At 41.5% G+C, this 26,007-nt stretch overlaps 2 protein-coding genes across 12 annotated transcripts in view; one reads left to right on the top strand and one right to left on the bottom strand.

Annotated features, from left to right (window-relative positions):
- ZSCAN30 (zinc finger and SCAN domain containing 30) overlaps nucleotides 1–7,234 on the bottom strand; it is an 82,176-nt gene extending 74,942 nt beyond the window's left edge. The window contains 3 exon segments of the mRNA XM_049112984.1: nucleotides 1,002–1,452; nucleotides 6,189–6,333; nucleotides 6,813–7,234. Coding sequence (XP_048968941.1) covers nucleotides 1,002–1,452; nucleotides 6,189–6,333; nucleotides 6,813–7,229 — 1,013 coding nt within the window. The 5' untranslated portion in view covers nucleotides 7,230–7,234.
- Nucleotides 1–20,968, top strand: part of LOC112647879 (translation initiation factor IF-2-like) — a 40,179-nt gene extending 19,211 nt beyond the window's left edge. For 2 of the 11 annotated variants that reach the window (XM_035718955.2, XM_035718952.2), the window contains 6 exons: nucleotides 6,243–6,343; nucleotides 6,884–7,134; nucleotides 7,979–8,120; nucleotides 8,282–8,681; nucleotides 11,993–12,092; nucleotides 13,046–13,357. The gene's annotated coding sequence lies outside the window, so the exon portion shown is untranslated. Of the gene's footprint in view, nucleotides 1–1,322; nucleotides 1,457–6,242; nucleotides 6,344–6,883; nucleotides 7,135–7,978; nucleotides 8,121–8,281; nucleotides 8,682–11,992; nucleotides 12,093–13,045; nucleotides 13,358–19,362 lie in introns of those variants that run through there. The other 9 variants (XM_049112753.1, XM_035718954.2, XM_035718960.2 and 6 more) reach the window with 8 other exon arrangements.
- Nucleotides 20,969–26,007: the final 5,039 nt, after the last annotated feature.

Below are 26,007 nucleotides of genomic sequence, written 5' to 3'. Positions count from 1 at the left end.
GTGGCTCAGTCAGTTAGGTGTCTGACTTTTGATTTTGGCTCAGGTCATGATCTCAGGGGTGTGGGGTCAATTACCACACCGGGCTTTTTGCTCAGTGGGGAGTCTGCTTGAAATTCTCTCTCCTTCTGCCCTCCCCCCTGCCACACACCACTCTCTCTGTAAAAATAAATCTTAAAAAACAAAAAAAAACTTGACTTAGTATCAGTAACGTGTAAGCTTTTGTGAATTTTTGTAAGAGAGTAGGTCCCTTTACTCTTCTTCCACCGAACAGTGACCCTGGACATTTCAGCCCAGGTCTGAAGGTACACATTCTTTTGGGCCTCCTCAATCCTATTCTCATAATTTGAATCTAGTAACAAAAAACAAATGGTAGGAGTGCCTGGGTGGTTCAGTCAGTTAAGTGTCTGCCTTCGGCTTGGGTCATGATCTCAGGGTCCTGGGATCAAGCCCTGCATGGGACTTCCTGCTCAGTGTGGAGCCTGCTTCTCCCTTTCCCTCTGCCCACAGCTCTCCTGCTTGTGCTCTCTCACTCTCTTTAAAACAAACAAACACATGGTAAAAATTTCAAAAATTCTAATCTTTGGTCTGAGAATCCCAATGCTCGAGTTATGGAATTGAGGAAAACACTTATTTTTATACTGAGGAACTTACACATTCCTTCTCAACAGGGAAAATATATTTGTCCAAAAAGAAACGTACTAGTTCATGACTTGTGTTAGTAATGAAAATAGAACATGTTTGAGAATGCGTTTCAAGAGCTACCCTAGGGATGGAAATCTGAATTAAGCTGTAGAATCTCAAACATTTGTATTGACACTGTATTGATAAAGCAGGAGAGCAAACAACATTGACAGAAGATATTTTACATTCTCTTCTGTAGCTTTTATGACTTTTGAAAGCAAACTAGTGCCCACCAAAACTACTGAAATACTAAAGGAGTGTTCGTGCTTTGTGTCTTCTCTTGCTGAAAAAGCTCTGAGCAAATGCTTTGATTCCCTTACAACACTGATGGGACTTTTTCTTTCATGTGTCTCTTTCTATGTCTGAGAAGATTTGAGCTCTGACTAAAGGCTTTCCCACATTCATGACACTTGTAGGGTTTCTCTCCAGTGTGTGTTCTTCGATGCTGAATCAGGACGGCACTTCGGCTGAAAGCCTTTGCGCACACGTCACATGTGTAGGGTTTCTCCCCACTGTGGATTCTATGATGGAGGATGAGGGCTGAGCTCTGACTAAAGACTTTGCCACATTCATCACACTTGTGTTGCTTCTTCCCAAAAGGGTTTCTCTGTCTTCTTTCAAACTTGCCATCTTGTTCACAGGTTCTTCGATATGTGCAACTCTGAGGAGCGTCCATAAGAAGGGTGTTAGAAACAGTGTAATGCAGTTCCATGGCTGGAGAAGTCTTCTGCCTCAAAGCTGCATTCACATTTAGGGTTTTTGTGTCTTTAGCTGAAATAATACACAGAAAAGCAATGTCACCAGTTCTCTGTACAGAAAGAAAGAAAGGGGGGCACCTGGGTGGCTCAGTGGTTGAGGATCTCCCTTTGTCTACCATTGGCTCTGGTTGTGATCCCGGGGGTCCTGGGATCAAGTCCTGCAACAGGCTCCCCATGGGGAACCTGCTTCTCCCTCTCCCTATGTCTCTGTATGTCTCTCATGAATAAATAAATAAAATCTTTAAAAAAAAGAAAGAAAGGCAAATAGAATGACACAAAGAAAATCTGTATGGATTATTCACTGGCTAGCATGTTTGTAAAACAGCATCACAACGTAGAGGATGGAGATGGTAAGTCAGAAAATATTGAGAAGACCAAAAGACAAAAAAGGGAAAGATTTATATATTGAGGAGACAATCAACTATAAAGTTGAAAAGTTCCACGCAAAAGGTAGGATGGTGAGTAGAGGTACAAAGATGTATCAGAGACTGAAGAAAATCTGGAAGAAATGGGACTAAAAGATGAGGAATTATGGGAGAAGCAGAGAAGCAACTGAAGGAGAGGAGCCAGATGGGGCAGCAGGTAGTAATTAAATAAGACTTAGTATGAGCATCAATAAAAAAAATTTAATAATGATAAATGAAATGAAGAAAGCCAAAGGGTCAAAAATGAATATGGAAAATAAGGTCAGAAAATACAAATTGGGGGGGTGGGGGGAGGATTATAGACTAGGATAACTGACACGTCAAAAAATCAAGGGTAGCACAAAGTACTCACTTATGAAAAAACCCTACCCTTAAATGTATTTTATAGTATTAGTTGACTGCCATTGTTACTGGTGTAAATAGAAGTCATTTTGTAAATGGTAAGGACTCTGTTCCAAATTCTAAGGTGACTCCAACATCTGGTCCCCACCATCAAAATTCAAGGATGTTCATTTTAGCCACTTTTATTCAACATTGTACTGGAAGCTCTAGCCACAGCACTCAGACAACATAAAGAAATAAAAGGCTCCAAATTGGTAAGGGAGAAGTAAAACTCTCACTATTTGCAGATGACATGATACTGTATCTAGAAAACTCTAAAGACTCCACCAAAAAACTATCAGAACTCATAAATGAATTCAGTAAAGTTACAAGATACAAAATCAATGTACAGAAATCTGTTCCTATACACAAATAATGAAGCAGAAAGTGAAATTAAGAAAATAATCCCACTTACAATTGCACCAAAACCAATAAAAGATCTAGCAATAAATTTAACCAAAGAGGTGAAGGACTTATATTCTGAAAAGTATAAAACACTCATGAAAGAAATTCAAGACAATGCAAAGACATGGGAAGATATTCCATGTTTATGGGTTGGAAGAACAAACGTTGTTAAAAATGTCTATACTCCCCAATGCAATCTACAGACCTAATATAATCCCTGTCAAAATACCAACAGCATTTTTCACAGAACTAGAACAATCCTAAAATTTCTTTTTTTTTTTTTAAAGATTTTATTTATTTATTCATGAGAGACAGAGAGAGAGAGAGAGACAGAGACAGAGACACAGGCAGAGGGAGAAGCAGGCTCCATGCAGGGAGCCCGACATCGGACTCGATTCCAGATCTCCAGGATCATGCCCTGGACTGAAGGCGGTGCTAAACCACTGAGCTACCTGGGCTGCCCCAATCCTAAAATTTCTATGGAACCACGAAAGACCTTGAATAGCTAAAGCAATCTTGAAAAAGAAAAACAAATCTTGAGTATCACAATCCCAGATTTCAAGTTATGTTACAAAATGAGAGTAATTAAAACAGTATGGTACTGGCACAAAGATAAACATATAGATCAATGAAAGAAAATAGAAAACCCAAAAATAAACCTATAATTTTATGGTCAATTAATCTTCAACAAAGGAGGAATGAATACATAATGGGAAAAGGACAGTCTCTTCAGCAAAGTGTTGGGAAAACTGGACAGCTACACCCAAAAGAAAGAATCTGGACTACTTTTTTTTTTTTTAAGATTTTATGTATTTATTTGACAGAGAGAGCATGCGCTCACAAGCAGGAGTAGCAGCAGAAAGAGAGGGAGAAACAGACTCCCCGCTGAGCAGGAACCCCTGCCCCCCATATGGAGCTCAATCCCAGGACCCTGGGACCATGACCTGAGCCAAAGGCAGATACTTAACTGACTGAGCCACCCAGAAGCCCCTGGACCACTTTCTTACATCATTTACAAAAATAAACTCAAAATGGATTAAAGACCTCAACATGAGACCTGAAACCATAAAAAACCTTGAAGAGGCAGCCCAGGTGGCTCAGCGGTTTAGAGCCACCTTCAGCCTGGGGCCTGATCCTGGAGACCGAGGAAAGAGTCCCACATCAGGCTATGCATGGAGCCTGCTTCTCCCTCTGCCTCTCTCTCTCTCTGTGTCTTTCATGAATAAGTAAAATCTTTTTTAAAAAATCCTTGAAGAGAACAAAGGCAATAATCTGACATTGGCCATAGCAACATTTTTCTAGATGTGTCTCTTAAGGCAAGGGAAACAAAGCAAAAATAAACTATTGGGACTACATAAAAATAAAAATTTCTGCGCAGCAAAGGAAACAACCAATAAAAGTAAAAGGCAACCTACTGAATGGGATAAGATATTTGCAAATTTATTTATCCAATAAAGGGTTAGTTAGCATCCAAAATACATAAAGAATTTACACAACTCAAGACCCAGAAAACAAGTAATCCAATTTAAAAATGAGAAGAATAGATATTTCTCCAAAGTAGACATATAGATGGCCAACACACACATGCAAAGATGCTTAACATCACTTGTCATCAGGGAAATACAAATCAAGACTACGATGAGAGAACCTCACACCTGTCAGAATGGCTAAACTAAAAAATGCAAGAAACAAGTGTTAGTGAAGATGTAGAGACAAAGGAATGCTCTTGCACTGTTGGTAGGAATGCAAATTGGTGCAGCCACTGTGGAAAATAGTATGGAAGTTCCTCAAAAAGTTAAAAAGAGAACTACCCCATGATCCAGTAATGGCACTAACTAGAAGATATTTATCCCCCAAAACACAAAAACACTAATTCAGAGGGATATATGCACCCCTATGTTAATAGCATGAATTATAGTAGCCAAACTATGGAAGCAGCTCAAGCGTTCATCTATAGATGAGCGGATAAAGAAAATGTGGTATAAATACACAATATTTATTGTGTAATGTGTGGAATATTACTCAGCCATAGAAAATAATTAAATCTTGCCATTTGCATCAACATGGATAAAGCTAGAGAGTATTATGCTAAGTGAAATAAGTCAGCCAGAGGAAAACAAATACCATATGATTTCACTCATATGTGGAACTTAAGAAACAAAATAAATTGAGCAAAGGGAAAAAAAAGGGGGGCAAACCAAGAAACAGACTCTTAATTACAGAAAACAAATTGTTGATTACCAGATGGCAGGGGGGTGGGGGGCTAAAGGAAAAAAGGGATGGGGATTAAAGTGTACGGTTATCACGATGAAAAAAATAAAATTAAAAAACAAAACAAATTTAAGAGAGTAGTCCTCTGTGAAGACATTTGGAGGTAGAATGTTGTTATTGTCAACACTGGGATCCCAAGACCTGGCTTTGAGGCTGATAACTTTTGCAATTACCACAACAAAAAGCTACCAAGGCAGGAATGGTTCCTTCTTGATCCTGATGGAGTATGAAAATACTTTCATTTCTCTCTTACCTAAGCCAAGACAACTGCTAGACTAGGGGTGTTAAGTGCCCCTACGAGCCTCTTGTCAACAAACAGAAATATTTTCTAAGTTTTTGTATTTTGATTTTCCTATATTTTCTTATCAAAATCACCTTGTAAAAACTCTAACCTTACTTAGCTGATCGACCCCTGTGGAATATGGAAGCAGTGCTGGGGGGAGAAGAGGAGATCCTTCCAAGTAGGGTTTCCCGTCTTCATTTCTGACTCCCATTTTATCCAGCATGATCATCTAGAAGGAAGGTCTCTGCTCAAATGTCATTCATCAAAGAGGCCTTCTCCACCACTTTAGTTAATAAGACTGTGTCCCTACCTTATTTAATAAGACCCGTCTCCCTTATTTTGCTCTGCTTTTTTTCCCACAGCCTTTATTTTTTTAGTATCTGCAACAAAAGAACAGAGTGCTAAGCCAGCCATTTTGCAGTACTTTTCCAAAAAGTACTGCAAGCAGCAGCAGAGGCCAGTTTAGGATGTGAGAGAGTGGAGAAAAATATTCAAGTCACTATGAGAGGGCAGTCATCTTGGCAGAAATATGGTGATTTGAATACTAGATGCCACTAGTAACCAAGCAAATAGCTATACAGAAAATGACTACGTGGACTAGTGGTCTGTAGATTGTGACTTTCACCAAGCTTGTGGGCTGATACTACTTGCTCTTGCTTCAGTCAGGGTAGCTGTGTTTTCATCTGTTTTATATACTGGAACTCCATGTAAAATATAATGCTTCTTTTAAAAAGGCTGAAAAATCCCCATGGACATGATGCCAAGGATTTAAAAATCTGAAAGATATTATAAGAGAGTCTGGAAAAGAAACAAGAACAAAATCCTGAGGACAATCATTAGCACAACATTTAATAGTGGAAGTCTGCACAGTGATGAGGAGGCAGGAGGGGAGATTTGAGACCTCTTGCAGAAAGCAGCTGAGATGTGTGTGGTGGGCTGAGAGGCCACCTTTGCCCCCACCATGAACGGAATCCTGCCCCTCACCTTTTCGAATTGAGTGAAACTCCCCTGATGCCAACGGCAGCTGCTTCTTTACAGGCTTGATCTGGCTACTTGGTGACGACTCCTGAGTGATTTCCCAAGATGTCAGCTTCTCTGCAAGCATGTCCTCACTTTGTCCAAAAAAGACCTAAAAGCAGGTAGGTATAACAGAGACTGAAGAAGGGAATCATGTTGGGGATAAAATAATAGAGATGGTCGCTTGGTGGCTCAGTTGGTTAAGCCCTTGCCTTTGGCTCAGGTGGTGATCCTGGGGTCCTGGGATCAGCTGTATCCAGCTCCCTGCTCAGCTGGAAGCCTGCTTCTCCCTCTCCCTCAGTCGCTCCCCCTGGTTGTGAGCACATGCTTGCGCACACTCTCTCTTTCTCTCTCAAATAAATAAATAAAAATTTTAAAACAAAACAAAATAAAATAATAGAGAAGAAACTACATAGAAAACGTCCTGGGATACAGGAAAAGGGAGGAAGAAAGCAGAGCCACATTCTATGAGTATATTTACCACCCTACGTGGTTAGCGAGTAGGAGTATAATTTGAGAACTCTACCTGCAGTCATGCCCCAGAGCTCCTGACTCAACCTGGTCACTCATCCCCACAAGATGCCTTTTTACCTGCTCAGTTGGCCCATCAAGTTCTTTTTCCAGCTCCTCCAGCATAGTCACGGCTTCCTCTCCGTTTTCAGGCTGGTACTCTCGAAGCCAGGCCTGCAGCTCCTCAGGCAGGATGGCCAGGAACTGCTCCAGCACCAGCAGCTCCAGGATCCGCTCCTTGGTATTCACCTCTGGCCTCAGCCACTGATGGCAAAGTTCCCGGAGCTGGCTCAGAGCCTCCCGGGGCCCAGGGGACTCCTGGTAGCCAAACTGCCTGAACCGCTGGCGGAAGGTCTCTGGGCAGGAGCTGCTTCTCCAGGGGAGGCTGGAGTTCAGATCACAGGTCTGCTCTTCCTTTTCCATCTTCACTATCTAAATGCTGTCAGACTCCTCTGAAGTTTGTAGAAAGAGTGATGACTTTCTCAGCTTTAAAGACATTTGGACTGGGAACAGATAGATAGGTTTTAATCTTCAAGAAGGTAAAGTTTTCCTTAAGTATGATGAAAGAAACAAGTGGGAACAAGACACAGACAAATGTTTCCTTAGAACAATACATCTAAGAAATGGAAGACTGTACAGAAAGCACTTCCCTTAATCTTAGTATAAAGCAAGCTTTCAAAGAATACTTCCTTAAGAGAATCGAAGAGCTAAGATGCATTAATTTACATGCATGAGTAATTCCCAATTTATTCTGTAAATCATGCACATGAGGCTGACTATCATAGTAAGAGATCAGCCAAGATTGCGCAGGAACTCCAGGAGAGCAGGAGTAAGGGAAGCTTGAGAAAAATTGACTCTGGGGCAGGCTCAAAGAGCCAATTAATTTTTTTTCTAGCCTGATGCAAAGAGTGCTAAGAAATAGCACTCAAAAGAGAAGTGCTTTCATGTGGATTTTTTTTCAATGCTTATTATTAAGCAGTATTAATATAACATTAAGTCTAATACTATCAAATAGTATTAATACTATTTTGACAGTAACCATTCAAAAGAAAAAGTAATTGCATATTCCTCCTCCTTAATGTGCTTCCATTTATTTCATATTTACTTCTACTTCCAAATCCATGACATTTTTATTATTTATCTCTCTCTACCATAGAATATTTAGAGTGTTTCTAATTTTTACTGTCATAAATAATGCTGGGAAGCACATTTTCAGGAATATATTCTTTTTCTCCAACTTATTCAAGGATACCCCAAGGACTTGGCTTGTTGGGCCCAAAGGAGAGTGGCAAATATATTGCTATGTATTATGAAATGAATTACACAGAAAATTTTTTAACGATCCACAATGCCAAAGCAACATGGTGGTGAAGCAGGGCAACAATTTCCGTAAGTATCATTAGCTTGTTAGCAGAAAGGGAGTAGCACGACATTTTTAGCACCATTTTAGTATAAGCATCATTGATAACTGATGGCTAATTAAAAAATCTTATATGTGCCCGTTTTTCCTCTTTATGCACTCTACCATCCCCCACCCCAACTTCATCAAGTGCTGTTCTAGGCACCAAAGGTACAGCAGTGACCTGAACAAGGCCTATGGCTCCTTAAAGCTTCTATTCGAAGAGAGAGTCCGGTGTTATCCATCAATGATACGACGGTGATTGCAATGCAGCAAAGGATAACAAACGACACAGAGAATTTACTACGCTCTAGTCTCAGCACCTTATTTCCATCCTGTCAAAAGCCCCGTGCGGTTACTTTCCCGCGCGCGGGGCGGAGGAGGACCCGAGCGAGGCCAGCTCGGGCGGCGGGAGCCCCGGCAAGGGGCGGGGCTGGGGGCTGAATCCCCGCCAACCCTGCCCGCCGCGGCGCGGCCACGAGGCTGCCGGGGCCCCCGCGCCCGGATGAGGCTCTAGGGTCGAGGCGGAGCAGCAGCCAGGGTTCGAGGCCGTGAGTCCGGAGGCCGTTGGGGGATGGGGCTGGGGGTGGGGGTGTTACACCGGGACCCTAAACTAAAAGCAGACTCTGACGTCGCGGAGAGCGGCGGCGGGACGCGCTCTGCCGCTTGGGCACCAGCCGTCCACACGCGCCGCCTGCACACCTGCTCTCGGCGCCTCCCAACACCGCAGCCGGCCGGGGGCGAAGCGCTGGCGCCCGGGGGCCCGGCGGGGGCGGCGGGGGCGGCGGAGCCGGGGGGCGGCAGGAGCGTGCGGGCGCGCGGCGAGGGGCCCGGAGGGGCGGGGCCGGGGGCGGCGGGGGTCGGGGCCGCGGCCACCTCCTCCCACCCCCGGGGGGGGCGCTTCTCCCCGAGGCCTGCGGGCTGGGAAGAGGACTCGGCTCTCACCTCCCTGCCGGGAAGAGCGACCCCGCGTCCTCCGGAAGACGCCGGGGAGCGCCCGATCCGGAGCTGCTTCCGGTCCTCGAGGTGGGGTCGGCGGCGGGCGGGGGATGGGCGCGCGGTTGCCATGGAGACGGGCCGCCGCCGCGGGCTGCGGCGTTAGCGGGAGGAGGGGACCCGGCGGGTGGGCGTGCGGCCCCTCGGCGCCCCTGTCCGCAGAGACCCGCGCTGTCATTTCTCAGAGTCCTTCCACTTAGGCTATTCCAGTTACTCTTTCACTTAACTCAGCAAGGTTATTCCCATTTTGCAAGAACGCCTCAAAGTTTCGTGACTTGCCCAACATCACGGAGGGGAAAGACTCCCGGGCTTGCTTCTGCCTTTGAGCGCAATTGGCCTCTGACAGCATCGGCGCCGCTGGAGTTCTGCTCCAAATAGCGCTGTTGTAAGGAACAGGTTTGCCCCCGCCTCTGCCCCACGCTTACACAGGAGAACCTAATGGCCCTTGAAAAGGTGACAGCCCACCTACACACATATTTTGGCATATAAACATATATATGTTTTTTACCCTCAGATATCATAAGTAAATGTAAAAATAAATTTGAAGCCAAATGGGGCTTCAAGGCCACAACCCCACATACTGGCTTCCTCTTCCACCCCCTCTCTATAGGAATTCTTGGAAAATGTATTTATGGGGGGGAAGTGGGGAATTAGGAAGACAACGGAGATGCTTAAAAACCACTTGCTAATTAACAACAAGGCGCGGGGGGGGGGGGGGGGGGAAGGGGAGGCGGAAGCCCTGGGTATGACCTCTCCCCTCAAAAAACTATGCCAGTGCTGGAGTCTGAGATGGAGAAGAGGCTACTTTATTCTGTCTATATCAGACCTAGAGGGTTAGGGGAGAAACTTGTATCTTAACCTACCATGACATTAAATTTGAAGAAATTTTTGCGTCAAGAGGGGACAACAGGATATGATTTTTTGTTGAGGCAGCTGCAAACACGACCAGCAAGATAGCAGCTGAAAAGTGCAGAAGAGAACATGTTTACTCCGATGGTAGACGGGTTAATTTAGTCAAGGCAATGAAGCATCTGAAACAAGAGCAGTCAATGGCTGATAGTGGTGTGAAGTCATAGAAGGTGGTTTAAGGAGAAAATGGACAATAGTTGAAAGTTGCAAGGAGAGTAAGGAACTGTGAAAAGACATGGGATTTGGCAAGAGATCAGGAGTGAATTCATGGGTTTGGATTCCACCAGATATGCAGATCATCCCAAAAGCAGACGTAAAAGAGTACTTATGAAAGTTCCACGCATAAAGGACAGGTTTTGTTTGTTTTTTTATTTTTTTGATTTTGAGGGTAGAGTGAAAAATTTGAAGGAACAAGGTCCTAGTAGACCAACTACTATATACCAGATGCATGTTACTCACTGAGAATTGAAATGTAAGATACAAATTCTTTTTGGGAACTGATAGACTAAGAAGAAGGGTATGTGAATTGACCGTTGTAAGCTACATGGCAGATGTTCTGATGGAGCTACCTACAGGATGCTGTAATAGTACAAAGAAAGAAAGTGCTGGGGCGGGGGGAAGGGATGGAGAGAGTGGGACTGGGATTGATGGGGACAGCTGAGTGTCATGTCCATGTACTGCCAGCACTCTGGGGGACAGTACAGAAATTTTATATTTGCTGGGATTGAAGGATGGTAAGCCATGAGAGGGTAAGGGTAAGGATGAAGAAATAAGTAGTCTTAAAAGATGTGGCAGGCCAGGTAAAAGGCTATGAACTAAAATTTGAAACAGTATCTTGAATAAGTGGCACAAGCTGATAAACAGTTCAGATAGAGCTCTGTGATGGCAATGTGAAGGATGGATTTGGAAGGAGACAAAACTCAAGCAGGGTGACCAGCTCTGAAGCTCTTGCAAATATCCGGACTGTAGCTGTTAGAGATCTGAACTAGTGCAGAGGGAGTGAGGATGGAGGCATATTCAGGAAACATTTAGGTTGCCAGTGCTTGCTTAGATGGTAGACTGACAGATGATTGGATAGTGTATCACTTAGGAAAGTTTTTAAAAAAAAAACAGTGTGAGTAGGTTTGACAGTAGGTTGTATGGACATTTGAGGAGAGTTTTCAGTAGATTGAATCTGAGGCTGAATAATAGGTGATAGTTAATACCTTCCCCATAATTGGACATTTTATGAGATTATGTAAAAAAATATCAAACATGCTCTGTATCTCTATACCTTATACCCTATATAAGCATATTAAACTTCCTATGAATTTCATAAGCCGCTTACTAATGCAGCGAAAGAAGAGGGCACTCTATAACGATAGTCACTCTTCTACCTTTTCTTCTTCATCACTATATATTTTTAAAGATTTTAAGTAATCTCTACACCCAACATGGGGCTCAGACTCACAAACCCAAGATCAAGGGTTGCATGCTCCATGGATTGAGCCAACCAGGCACCCTAATCACTCTGTTTCTTTATCCCAACATATTTGTGCTTCATCTGGTTAGAAACTTTTGTGGGTGTGGACCTGTATCCATCTATACACACACCCATTTTTTCCTTGCCTAGAGATGCCTGAAAGAGGTATGGTAGAGACAAGCTGCCATGTTTCTACAAAGATACAGAGTTAGGGAATTAGGTTTAGAAATAAAAGGCAATTTGCCTACAATGGAACTATGGTTTCCAAGAGAGTAGTGAAGAGTAGGAAGTCCCAAGTGTGCATGCACCCTGAATAGCTGTGAGAGTTTTGATGAGCAAGCCATGTGTCCTTTTGTGGAAGACAAGAATGAAGTATAAGTTAGGAAAACAACTAAGGAAGCCTCCCAAACTGAGTTTATCACTTATACCCTCAACTGCCATGCTTCTCAAATTCCTTGCTTTGTTAGTAAAACCGCTGTTGACTCCATGTTCTAGGCAGAAGTCTTAGAAGTCATCTTGGATATTTCCCCCATCCTTGTTCACTGTTTCCAGAAGTAGTAGACAGACCTGGGTTCGTTCCTCAACTCTGCCACAAGTGAGCTATAAGTTCCTAAAATTTGCTAATCCTTCTCTCATTTATAAAATAGAGATCATAATAGTCATCTCATTGGAAGAGATTAATCTAATGTAGGTAAGTAAAGCTCCCCAGGCAATTCCAGTGAGCAGCTCTTTTAGTTAGGGCCGGTATAACAACAAAATTGGTGCCTTAACAACAGTTCTAGAGGCCAAAAGTCTGAAATCAGTTGCACTGGTCCAAGTCAAGATGTCAGCAAAGCAGCCCTCCCTCTAGAGGCTCTAGGGAAGAACTCATTCCTTTCCTCTTATAGCTTCCAGTGCCTGCCAGCACTCCGTGGTTGGTAGCTGCATCACTCCAGTCTCTAAGGCCAGCATTCTCGAGTCTTTCACTTTCTCCCTCTGATAAGGCTCCGTGAAATTGCATTTAAGGCCTACCCAAAAAAATCAAGGATATAATCCCCTCATCTCAAAATCCCTATTTTGGTCACTACTGCAGAGACCTTTTCCCCAAATAAGGTAACATTTACAGGTTCCAAGAATAAGGAGCTAATATCTTCTGGCCCATTTTTTGGTCTACCACAGCAGCTGAAATTGAGAACCTCCATATTAGCTAAATAAAGAACTATGTCAAAAGAAAAGCTTTTTTGGAAAAACAAGCATTTGAGAGGAGTTTGAGTTTTTTGGTTTGTTTTTTATTGATGTCTAATTAACATACAGTGTTAAATTAGTTTCAAGTGTACAATGTAGTGATTCAGCAATTGTATACATTACCCAGTGCTCATCATGATAAGTGCACTCTAATTCCCCTTATTTCACCCTCCTTCCACCCTAAGAGGAGTTTTAACCCATGGTCTATGGGCTCTGTATCTGTGTGCCGAGTGCGGTAACCACTAAATACATGTGGCTGCTTAAGTTAGACTTATTAAAGTTAAATAAAATTATAACTTCAGTTCTTCACTTTTGCCATTTCAGGTTCTCAATAGCTTCATATGGCCAATGACTATCATATTGACAGCACAAGAATCACCGTACAAAGCTCTGATGGACACCACTGAATCCTGTATTTCTAGGTGCATATGTGTACTTTTTGGGGACAGGGTCTAACTGAAGACACAGGTTACTGACCTTGACAAAGACTAGCCTGCCCCATACTTTTGGAATTGGTACCCAAAATGTAAATTTTGTTTTGTTTTGTTTTGTTTTGTTTTGTTTTCAAAATGTAAATTTTGATTTAATACATTAAAAAAAATCCACACTACTCACTTCTTTTGGAAAACTGAAAAATCTGAGAATACTGATTCTGCATTCCCTCTGGGCAAATGTCTCTTGGAGCAAAGTAGTTTCTACTTGTGGACACTTAGAGCCTGCTTTCCCCCGTTGCTAAAAATCCCCATCTGCCCCCTTCCAGTTCCATCACCTGCCTGGCTTCTAATCTGAGACTTTCGGTCTTCATCTTCTATCTGATTCTCAAAGATGTCCGTGACCCATATCACTGCTTCTCAAAGTTGAATGTGCAGAGGAATCACTTGAGAATCTTCTTAAAATGCAAATTCTGACTCAGTAAGGTTGAGGTGGGGCCTGAGGTTCTGCATTTCTAACACATTCCCAGGTGATAATAATGCTTTGGTTAGCAAGGCTCTCACTGAATCTCTAGCTAGTTTATTATATCTAGCAACAAGGCAATGTCTATTTCCTAGACTAACTTAATGAAGAACCAAATTCGAGCTGCTATAAAGCTGGTCCAAATATCAGACAGGCCGGGCACCTGGGTGGCTCAGTCAAGTGTCTGCCTTCAGCTCAGGTCATGATCCCAGGGTCCTGGGATTGAGCCTTATATCGGGCTCCTTCCTTGGTAAGGAGTCTACTTCTCCCTCTCCCTCTGATGCACTCCCCTGCTTATGTTCTCTTGCTCTCTCCTATGTTAAATAAATAAAATCTTTAAAAAAGAAAAAAGAAAAAAAAATCAGATGACAGCACTATTAGCAGTTCTATACAATTAGGAAATGAAGTTTCTTTCCCCATCTTTAAAGTGACTTCTTTGGTATTTGATAGTGAATTTGTACTGTTTAAAACTTAGTTTTTAGGAAGGTTATATTTTTATTCCACTTATCATACAGTAATAGTAGTTTCATTTGTATAATATAGTGATTCAATGCTTCCATCCAACACCCAGTGCTCATCACATAGGTGCACTCCTTAATCTCTATCACCTATTTCCCTCATCTCCCACCTACCTCCCCTCTGGTGACCATCCATTTGTTTTCTAATTAAGAGTCCGTTTTATGGTTTTCCTCTCTCTCCTTTTTTATCTCTGCTCATCTGTATTGCTACTTAAATTCCACATATAAGTGAAATCATATGGTATTTATTGGGTTAGTGTTCAGGATAGAGGTAGGGAAAGGGTGAGGGTTAGGATTAGGACCAGGGTGAGGGTGTGTGCCTTGTATACTGCAATTCATATGGTTTTGGTTAGGGTTAGGAGTGAGGGGTAGTGTTAGGATTCAGGTTAGGGTTACATTATGAGCCTTGTATCCTGCAGTTCAGAAAACTCTCCAGAGAATGAAACCTGAGATTTCTGCTTGGATATGATTAGACAAGTTGAGGCAAGGAAGGGATATAGAGCTCTAAATACTCTTTTTTAAGAAAGATTTATTTTATTTTAGCGTGTGTGTGTGTGTGTGCACCTGTGCACATGTGCACACACACACACACACACAAGCAGGGGGAGGGGGAGCAGACTCCCTGCTGAGCAGGGAGCCCATGCAGGGCTTGATCTCAGGACCCTGAGATCATGAACTGAGCCAAAACCAAGAGTGGGATGTTTAACCAACTGAGCCACCTAGTGCCTCTAAATAAATATTCCTTAAATTGACGTTCATTTGTTTCTTATGTTATCTCTACCTTCACACCTTCTGAATACCTTCTGAATATTTTCAGAAATATTACCAATTCTTAAAGGTTTGGGATCTTACCGAGAGTAACTTGGTTACTTCTCAGCTTTTCTTATGGTGTATTTAGGATCCCACTTTCTCAATTCTAGGGTTGGGTTACAGTAATGATTAAGTTTAGGGGAAGGGTATGTGCATGGTATCCTATAGTTATGGTTAGGGTTAGGGAAAGCATTAAATTTAGGTGTTCCAGTTACTGGTTATTGATAGGACTAGGGTTTGTGTTATGGTGAGGGTTAGGGCTACTGTATGTGCAATATATCCTATAGTTTAGAGACTTTTTCAGAGAAGAAAATCCTAGCCTTCTGTGTGGGTAAGAATAGACATAGTAGCCATTCTCTGTGCTGTGGCATGAAAGGGATTGGGTACTCTAAATTATTTTTAAACAGATACTCAATTGTTCCTTCTATTTAAAAAATATTTTATTTATTTATTAATGAGAGACACAGAGAGAGGCAGAGACATAGGCAGAGGGAGAAGCAGGTTCCCTGTGGGGAGCCTGATGCAGGACTTGATCCCAGGACCCTAGGATCACCATCTGAGCCAAAGGCAGATGTTCAACCACTGAGCCACCCAGGTGCCCTTGTTCTTCTGATTTTATCTCTATCATCACATCTATTTTCAGAGCTTATTATTTAAATCCCAGTTAAATAGTAATATTAGTTCCAGGTGTATAATATAGTGAGTCAACACTTCCATCCACCACCTGTTGCTCATCATAACAAGTACACTCCTTCATCTCTATCACCTATTTCACCCATCCCCTCTCCCACTACAACTCAGTTTAATTATTACACAGATATGGGTGGAGTGTTTTTAATTGTCCACTCTGAGGGTACCTTGGTGGCTCAGTGGTTGAGTGTGTGGTCTCTATGTCTGTCACGAATAAATAAATAAAATCTTTTTAAAAATTGCACACTCTGAGGTAAAGTCTGCCTGAGATTCTTAGCAGAAACCATTTAACCAAACATTCTGAAGATCATCAAACAACCTGAAGATAACATACATCTTCCTAGTGTGGATTCCTTGAATGATCAACACCGGGTGAGTTCTGACTCCCCATTCCCCAGCGTGGATGATGTGGTGCTGAACAAGAGTTAAGTTTTAAGTAAAAATTTTTCAAAAAAATGTCCCAAGGGCAGGGCAGCCTGGGTGGCTCAGTGGTTTAGTGCCACCTTAAGCTCAGGTTGTGATCCTGGGGTCCCGGGATTGAGTCCTGCATCAGGCTCCCTGCATGGAGCCTGCTTCTCCCTCTGCCTGTGTCTCTGCCCCTCTCTGTCTCATGAATAAGTAAATAAAATCTTTTTTTTTTTTTTCTTATGATAGTCACACAGAGAGAGAGAGAGAGGCAGAGACATAAGCAGGCTCCATGCACCGGGAGCCCGACGTGGGATTCGATACCGGGTCTCCAGGATCGCACCCTGGGCCAAAGGCAGGCGCCAAACCGCTGCGCCACCCAGGGTTCCCAGTAAATAAAATCTTTAAAAAAAAAATGTCCCCACTGAAACATGAGAATTCACAGATTAAAAGGGCCAGCTGTTTGCATGCACAACACAAGGGATGGAGACCTATATCACTCTGGAATTTCTCAAAATATAGAACAAATTTGAGATTCTGAGAGCTTCTAGAATGTAGCTGCAAACTAAAAATTGAAAAACAGGATGATATTAGACTTCTCCGTCTAGAAGATGATAACAATGCCATCAAAATCTTGAGGAAAATTAATTTCCAACTTAAACCCTGATGAATCATATTCAACATAGGAATAAGGACATTTTCAGATAGGCAAAGTGTTAAAAAAAAAAGTTACCTCTCATGCACCCTTTCCCGGGAGGCTACTGGAGGTCTACCCAAAAGAGTAATCCAACTAAGAAAACAGATAAGGGATTCAGCATAGTAGGTATCGAAGTCAATTCTCAAGAGGGTGATAACAGAGATCCCAGGTGACAGTTTTGGAGTTAAAAACTAAAGGGATGGAGAGCTCAAGGCACATACCTCCAAGAGGAAAAAATGGTACAGATAGAATACGGGGTGTGTTTGTTATGTTCCAAAGCTGAGAGCAGATTTATACTTTGGGCTGAAAGTTAGCGATTCTGACAGGATTAGTAACGGGTACACAGAAGACTAAGCAAAGTGGGGAACCACACTCATTTATCATTAAGTCCAGGCAAACAAAATGGCATACAAGAAATTTAATTGTAGTATGTTAGAAGGCTTAGCTATAATATTTACATAGTCATTATAATGTAAACACTGGAATATGATCTAACCAAAATAAATTAGAAGTATATTGGGAAGTTTGAAGAGAGGGGGGAGTGACAGTTCTGTGTGTGAAGGTGATGTGGCTGTAGAAGGGAGCTAAATCCTTATTTTCCATCATTTGAACTTAATAACATGTAAAAGTCAAATATCAAAAGAGATAGCTGTCTTAAGTTATTTAGAACATGCAAGTAAATCCCCATAGAAACAGCTGTAAGAATAAAAAGGGGGCACCACTGGGTGGCTCAGTGGTTAAGCATGATCCCGGGGTCCTGGGATCGAGTCCCATGTCAGGTTCCCTGCATGGAGCCTGCTTCTCCCTCTGCCTGTGTCTCTGCCTCTCTCTCTGTGCCTCTCATGAATAAATAAATAAAATCTTTAAAAAAAGAAAAAAAAAAGAGCCCAGTGGGTCAGAGAGCTTCTGCAGGAGGATACGTTGGAATATAGCATAAAGACTTCATGACGTTTTCACATGAAGAGACAAACATCAGAAATTTCCTACTCCTACAGTACTGAAAATCCACATCTGGTAAGACAGTAAAGCCTAATGAGAAGAGAGATAAATAGAATTTCGGAGTCTGCTATAATCTTGGGTGTTCAGCACACTGTCCATGTAGAATCTTGCTTCTTGCCTTTTTTCCGAGGCATAGGGCTTCAGATACTCATTTATGAGTTGGTTCTCCCCAAACTAGAACTAAGCATTTGGTGATAACTGGATTTGGTGCTGTATTAGTTTCCTAGGATTGTCATAACAAATCACCACAAATTTGGTGGCTTAAAACAACAAAAATTTATTCTCTCAATGTTCTGGAGGTTAGAAGTCTGAAACAAGGTATTGGCAGGCCCGTGCTCCCTCAGCTCTAGAGAAGAGTCCTTTTTTTACCTCTTTCCAACTTCTCATGGTTGCTGGCAATCTCTGCCTCTGACATCACATGGGCTGCTTCTCTCTGTATCTAAGTATGGCTCCATGTCTAATCTCTTTAAAAGGACACCAATCTTTGGATTCAGGGTCCACTCTCATCCAGTATGATCTCAACTTAACTAATTGCATCTGTAAAAAAAATGTACATTTCTAAATAAGATCACATTCTGAATTTCCAGGTGGATATGAATTTTGGAAGGACACTGTTCAACCCATGACAATGCCTTTTCCAGCTGGCAGATTATTGAAATTCACGCTTTGCCTGGTCTGTGAACATGAAATGGGCCTCTTAAATATTTTTTCTTTACCAACAAGCATGATACTATGATTTGTCAGTAGGAGGCTCTGGAAAGACACAGGAGAAAGGGGCTTCCCTTCCTGGTTCTGGTGTGCTGGCTCAGCATGCAGAGCTCCAAGATCCAGCAGCAGATTTCCTTGGCAGCAGTTTCTTTTTGCACCCTCTTGGGCAGTTTCCTAGCACAGTGCCTCTAGTGAAATACCTCCCAGTGAATGACTTTCCCTTGTACTCTAGAAAAAAGACTTCCAGCAAGTTCCATTACCATGGCACAATAGAGACTTCTCTGCTGTGCAATGAGCAATGGGCTATGCACTGTAAAGGAGGCTGCTAATAATCCAGTAGACACTCCATAGATATAAATCAGTCTTTTACCCTACTCACCCCAGTGCTTGCTGAGTGAGCCATAAACAAAGTGGCCACAATGGTAGGGATGGAAGCTATGCATGGGGTTCAAAAACATGGACTTCCTCTACCCAGTGTTGACCTGTCTAGCATTACTACTGAGTACCTAATCTGTCAAAAGAAGAGCCCAACACTAGGCCCCTCAGATGGCACCACTCTTCATGTGGACCAACCAGCTACCTGGTGGCAGAATGATTATGCTGGACCTCTTTCTTCATAGAGAAGGCAGAGATTTATCCTTACTGGAATCATGTTTTCTGAATATGGAGTTGCCTTCTCTCAACATAATACTTCAGCCAGCTGTACCATCTGTGTACTTATGGAATGCTTTATCCATCATCGTGGTGTTCTGCACAGCATTGCTTCTCATCCAAGAGCCCATTTCACAGCCAATGAAATACAGCATGGGGCTTATGCTTATAGAATCAACTGGTCTTAACCCACATACTCTGTCACCTAGGAGCAGATGGCCTAATTGAGAGTTGGAATGGCATATTGAAGACTCAGTTGTGGTGCCATTTGGGAGACAACACCCCAAAACATTGTGATTCTGTCTCACAGGATACAACATATGCTTCAAATCAGTGACTGTTAGAGACTGTTCTCTCTCATAGCCAGAACACATGGATCTGCGCATCAAGGGATTGAGGTGGGAGTGGCTCTTCTCACTCATAAACTCAATAACCCATTTGGAGAATTACTTTTCCTGCCCCAGAAACTTTGAGCAATGCTGTTATGGAAGTCATAGTCTCCAAGGGAGGAATGCTTTCATTAGCAGACACAGTGTTTCAATTGAATTGGAAAGTGAGAATGCCTCCTGGACATTCTCCTTGGACTTTTTGTACCATTGAACAAACTGGCCAAAAAAATAAACAAATAAAGGTCACTCTAGGTGAGGTGCTTGAACTTGAGTTGCTGCTATAAATGCAGACAAGAAGGACTATGAAACCCAGGGAGTTACCTGAAGGTACCTAGGAGTGAGGTTTGGGCCACTCCAGATGAATTTCTGGCTGAGGATGTGGACTGGGTAGTGGAAGAAGGAAGATGTAGATATCATTGACAACGTCACAGCAAATCACAGAAACCATGATAGCAGTAGCTTTGTATATTTTCTATTTGTTTATTATACATTTGTGTTTATTTTATATGATAACCAGTTTCTTTGATCTCTTTCCAATTATTTATCTACCTAGAGTCAAAAGTTAACTTCACAATTTATGCATTAGATGATAGAATATTCAGTGGGACTCTGCCTGAATTTGAGGAGTAGTTAAGATTACCAGTGATGGATACAGTGACTATTGGGACTGTGTATCTCCATATTTTGAGGAAAAAGTGAGAACTTTACCTTCAAAACAGATAGCTGTATTTTGTTACAAGAAATGTTGGACTTGTTTTGTTGACGTTCAAAAATTCAAAAATGTATAGAAGGGTATGCATGGAAGCTGAGTAGCCACAGAGCTATCTCCTTTTGTGTTGTTGTGCTTTTGCTCTTTGAATCTTAAATGTCTCTTCTTCTCTGAAATTCAAGACCCAGATTGTCTCACCATGAAATTTCTTCCAATTACCTTACTCTATAGTGATATTCTTCCCTCATGTCCCTGAAGAACTTGACTACATCACACATTTAGCACCTAATTATACTCTGTAATTTTCCTCTAATTATTTCATGTGTTATACTGTCTTTCTACCAGCTCAGCCTGGTAGATCCTAAGTTCTTTTAGGATTATGTCTCTTTTCCTTTTTTTCCCCGTTATCCATCAAAAACACGCATATGAATACACACTCAATGAATACCTCTATGAAATAGCTGACTTTCTCACTTGCTTCACTGATTAATCTGCTTCTTGCTCCAAATTCACTTTCAGCTAATACAATGTTCCTCAACCTAATTTGACTAGAGAATACTTTTGACATTAATATGCAATTTCTCAAAACCACTTGGGAATTTTTTAAAAATCTTATCACTTTTTGCTTTGGATTTCACAGTGATTTATGTAAAATGTTTGATTTTGGATTAGCATATCATAAAACTCTTTTAAAAATATATTCTATAATGTTTGTAATATGACTTTTCCTATTACTTAAAAATAATTATGTGAGAATTAAAATGACATACTGTAGTTCCTCAAAAAATTAAAAATAGAATTACTGTATGATCCAGTAATCCCACTTCTGGGTACAAACTTAGAAGAATTGAAAACAAAGTCTTGAAGAGGTATTTATTCATAGCTGCCATGTTCATAGCAGCATTATTTACAATAGCTGGAAGATGGAAGTCAAACAAGTGTTCATTGAGAGAGGAGTGGATAAACAAAATGTGGTACTATACATGCTATGCAGTATTATTCAGCCTTAAAAAGGAAGGAAATTCTGACACATGCTATAACATGAATGAATATTGAGGATATTATGCTAAGTGAAATGGGCCAGTCACAAAAAGACAAATATGATGTACTTCCATTTATATGAGTGGAATCAATAGAGTAGTGAAATTCATAGAGACAGAAAATAGAATGGAAGTTGCCAGGGGATGGAGGAGGGGAAATGAGGAGTTGTTTAATGGGTACAGTTTCCATTTTGTAAGGTGGAAAGAATTCTGGAGATTGGTTGCACAACAACATGAATATACTTAACACTACTGAACTGTACACTGAATAGTTAAGATGGAAAATTTTATGTTATGTATATTTCATCACGATTTTAAAAAATCCAACAGTCTATAAAATGAAATTTGTCGAGAAGATTATTCAGGAACCAGTTAAAAAAAAATACTGAGAAAAATTAAAGGAGACCAAAATAAATGGAGTGATATCCTATATGTTCATGGATTAGAAGACCTGATATTGTAAAATGACAGTTTATTCTAAAATTATGTAGATTTATTGCAATCTCAATAAAATTTCAACACTTCTGGAAATTTTAAAAAACTGATACTAACACTTATATAGATAGAAATGCAGAGTTAAGAAGAGCCAAGACACTCTTTTTTTTTTTTTTTTTTTTTTTTTTTTGAGCCAAGACACTCTTAAAGAAGAATGAGGTGGTAGGGTTTGTCCTATTGGCCGTGAAGATGTATTAAAAGTCTGCAGTAACTAGAACAGTGTAGTATTAATTTAAGGATAATAAACATATCAGTGGAAGAGATTAAAGATTCCAGGAATAGATTCACACATACATGGTTATTTGATGATTGACATGAATAGCACTGCAGAATAGCAGGTGAAAGATGGTCTTTTCAACAAATCATGTGGCTCAACTAAATATCTATATAGAAAAAGTAAAATACAACTTTATTCTTACCTCACACCATACACAAAAGTCATGTCCAAGTCAGTTGTAGACCTAAACATGAGAAGCAAAACAAAAATTTTGGAATGTAATATAGGAAAATATCTTTAAGGTATTAGGATAGGGAATGATTTTTAAATATAGGACATAAAGGGCACCTTGGTGGCTCAGTCACTTGGGCTTCCAACTCTTGATTTTGGCTCAGGTGATAATCTCAGGGTAGTGAGATCAAGCCCCACTTTGGGCTCCTCGCTGAGTGGGGAGTCTGCTTGAAATTCTTTCCCTCTCCCTTTGCCCCTCACTCGTGCACACACACACTCTCTCTCAAATAAATAAATAAATATTAGAACAATAAAAATAGGACACTAAAAGTACAAGTCACAAAGGGAAGAATTATGAATTTGACTTATTAAAATTCTGAACTTATGTTCCTCAAAACTCTAAACGGGCAAGCAAGTGTGGGATCCCAGGATGATTATTGCTGTGCAACAATAAGAGGGTAAATAATTAGTCTAATTTGAGCAGCAGCACTGAAGAAAGCTCCAATAACTTTTAAAAGTAGTAATGTTAGTGGTTTCAGATTTGTTTAAAAAAAAAAAAAAAGTTAAAGGACCTTACTGCTTCAGTAGAGAGTTTAGGCATTAACTTTGATAACTACTTAGAAAACTAAGCAAATAAAAAAAAAAATGAAGCCATGTAATAATTTTGCAGGAGCAAAACACACAAAGATGTTACCAGAAAGAACATATGATTTACTTTCTGGTTCATCTTTGAACAGTATTTATGAACTTATAAATCATAATATGGTAAACATGATTCATTAATATTGTATTATAACTATATTTAGATATACTGTAGTTATGTTTCAATATAGAATAATAGTACATTAAAATTAAACATAGAATAATATATTTAAATTCATTTTTATTTATTAGCACTGTATTAAAACTACATTTAGAGAAGGAAGAGGTGATAGGGAAAGACCTAAATCCCTAGGTTCCCAAGTGGTGATATAGTGTTCTTTGCCCTCTTCTCCACAAGAGGGCACAAGATGAATAAGATTTTCAATTCCATTGTTTCACTGCTGGCCTTTGGCTGTTACCAGCCAACCACAGTGTACTTCCACTTTGGTATTGTTGACAAGGTGCTATTGTTAACATCTAAACAACCATCTTTGAGTTCAGGGCATTATTAAAGTGACATACAGACAACGAAGGCATGATTCAAAGCACAGAATATAGTGGGATCACAGAGGGGAAAAGAACAATATATTTGGAGGACATGCTATGGGCCCAAGGAGTCCCACAGATCATGAGTTAGGGGTGTTCCTTTGGAGAGGTTGGAATGGTGGGGTGGGGGTGGGGCACACTGGCAGCAGTGTCAATGATGCATTTGGATGAGGCAGTGGGGATGGGATAGACTGAACATGGAAATACCAACTGTGAAAGCACTGAGACCCAGGATGGCAATGGGAATGCAGGAAATTGTACACTAGAAGACTCGGGGGTGGGGATGAAAGATTTCACCACCAAGACTCTGCCTGCAAACACTGGGCAGAGTCATGTCTGTTCTCTCTTCTTTGTTCCCTGCAACCTGCCATGTTCTACGTTCCCTCGAGGCCCCATGAGCTTCACACACACTCACCCTGCCCTGCCCACCACACCATCATGGCTGCCTTCTGGTGTACTTCACCCTCTCTTCACAGAGGCCATTTCCTTGTCTAGGGCCCTATCGTCTTAGAGACTGGTGTTTTCATCAGGCCTCTTCCCACTTATCTGAAGGTTTGCTCTCACATGTCAAGCCTAGGCTGCCTTCTTATGCAGGACCTCTTAGCTCCTCTGACCAACTGTTCCCCTTCTTTTAGCCTGCTTCCTTTCTTGAGCCTCCCTGGTCTCTAGGTTTCTTCTCTTCTCCCACCACTGGCATTGTCATCCTCCCTTCCCCATCGTGTCACATCTGTCACCTGCTCAGCTAACCTCTCTCCAAGGCTTGGAAACAGACTAACTCCCAGGACCCATGAGGTTCTCATGAATTTGGCTGACACTGTTTTCACACTTCCGTTTTTCCTTTTGTGGCCTCTTCAAGCTCTACTCTTGGCATTTCAATTGAATATTGAAATGTATTTTCAAAGCCATAGCTCTGCTTTGAATTCTGAATTTGAGAAGTAGAAGAGGTATGTACTATCCTTTCAGATGTTACTAGGAAAATATATTTAATTGAGCTTGTCCACGGTGCTATATAATAGTGTCATGGAAATCACACAAAACCAGGGTCCTAATGCAAAGGTTATCCTCTTGTTGCTGTCCTTCCTGGCTAGGGCACCTGGGGCAACTGAATTTACCTCTTAGAGTTTCAGTTTCCTTGTCTGTAAAATGAAGGCAATGGTAGTAATTTCCTTATAGGAATGTTTTGAGAAATAAATGAGGTAACTAAATGTCTACACTAAAATATGTAGCTATTATTATTACTGTTATTTCTTCATCTGTAAAACTCAAGTGGGATTGCCAAGGGAAGACTGAACGATCTCACAGAGGCTCCTTCAGGCTCTGGCTTCTGATCTTGTCACATATGCCTTGCCATATGTGCTGGTTGTGTTTTATAACTCAGTCCATATAGCTTTTCTCATCTCCTTTTCTTCTCTGGCAACTTTTACCTCACTCCAGTCTTTGGAACACCTCTGTATAAAGCTCTTTGCACTAAATTCCTGTCTGCTTGAAAGAGTGAGTTATTTCAGTTCTGGGTGCAGTGGCTTCACCATTTGGGGAGTCAGCCCCAGACACATGGGACACACAGACCAAACCAGAGGAGTCACTGCCACTTCTGCTCACATTTGGATTTCTAGATATGAAAATGGGCCAAAAGATGCCATATTGGTTGTCATGACAAACCACTTGTTGTATATGAATGTTTTTATTTCTGTTCTGGAGGGAAATCTCAATACAGCCTGCAATGGGGCAGCTTTCCTGGGCCTGAGAGAAGATCCAAACCTTTACTGATGTGTTAAACTGATCGGGTTGCCCAGTCCCCTTTAAGACAATTCTGCTTTTGGCTTTTTGTTCCCTTCTCCTTTAGAACAATAGCAGCCATGAATCAACCCTTTGTTCATTGCACGGGCAGTGTAGCATGACAGGATTTGAAAATGGAGCTAGAGTTGGCCCAGTTTGGGCTGAGTGATAGGTACTGCTTTCCCAGGTGTGGTTAAGACTACTTAAAAGGAGGTTTCCAAAAACTGGTTCTGTGATCCCAGCTAACTTCCTATCTCTGGCCCAGAAAAGAGGTTTAAAAGATTGAAAAAATGTTGGAGATGAGAAGGGATTTTGGAAAGAGCTGCTGGTGGTGCTGATTCTAGCCTGTGCAGTAGAGGGAGAAGCCAGAGGGGCTGCACAGGAGAGGCCTGTACTCCTATAGTTTGTAGGGGCAGAGGAAATGTGTGAGTGTTTTCCAAGGACCAAGTTTGGGTCATAATAGTGAGAAAGCTGGGCATGGGGTTGTTTTACATCCCAACCCAAAAAGCTACCTGATGAGCAGAACCTCACAGCAGAGTAAGGTCTGAGATTCCATCAGACACATAAAGGTTGGGGAAGGGGTCTTGAGTGACTGGAAAAAGATCTCTATACTGCATTACCTTCCTTACCTTAGGAAGGAAAGCACTTGCTTCATGGGAAGGGCTGATGCCAAATCATCATAGAATTCCAAGCTGTGTGAGAACTTTCCTGCCCCACTTTCACCTCCACCCTGGGTGGGGTCAGAAACCATGACAATGGGTGGAGTGAAAATCATTAAAGAGGTTGGAGAGAAAAGAGAAATGTATCAT

This window comes from Canis lupus, chromosome 7, assembly GCF_003254725.2.
Source record: "Canis lupus dingo isolate Sandy chromosome 7, ASM325472v2, whole genome shotgun sequence".
Classification (NCBI taxonomy): Eukaryota; Metazoa; Chordata; class Mammalia; order Carnivora; family Canidae; genus Canis; species Canis lupus.
The sequence above is the reverse complement of the archived record's forward strand: the minus strand, read 5'-3'. Positions and strand labels throughout refer to the sequence as shown.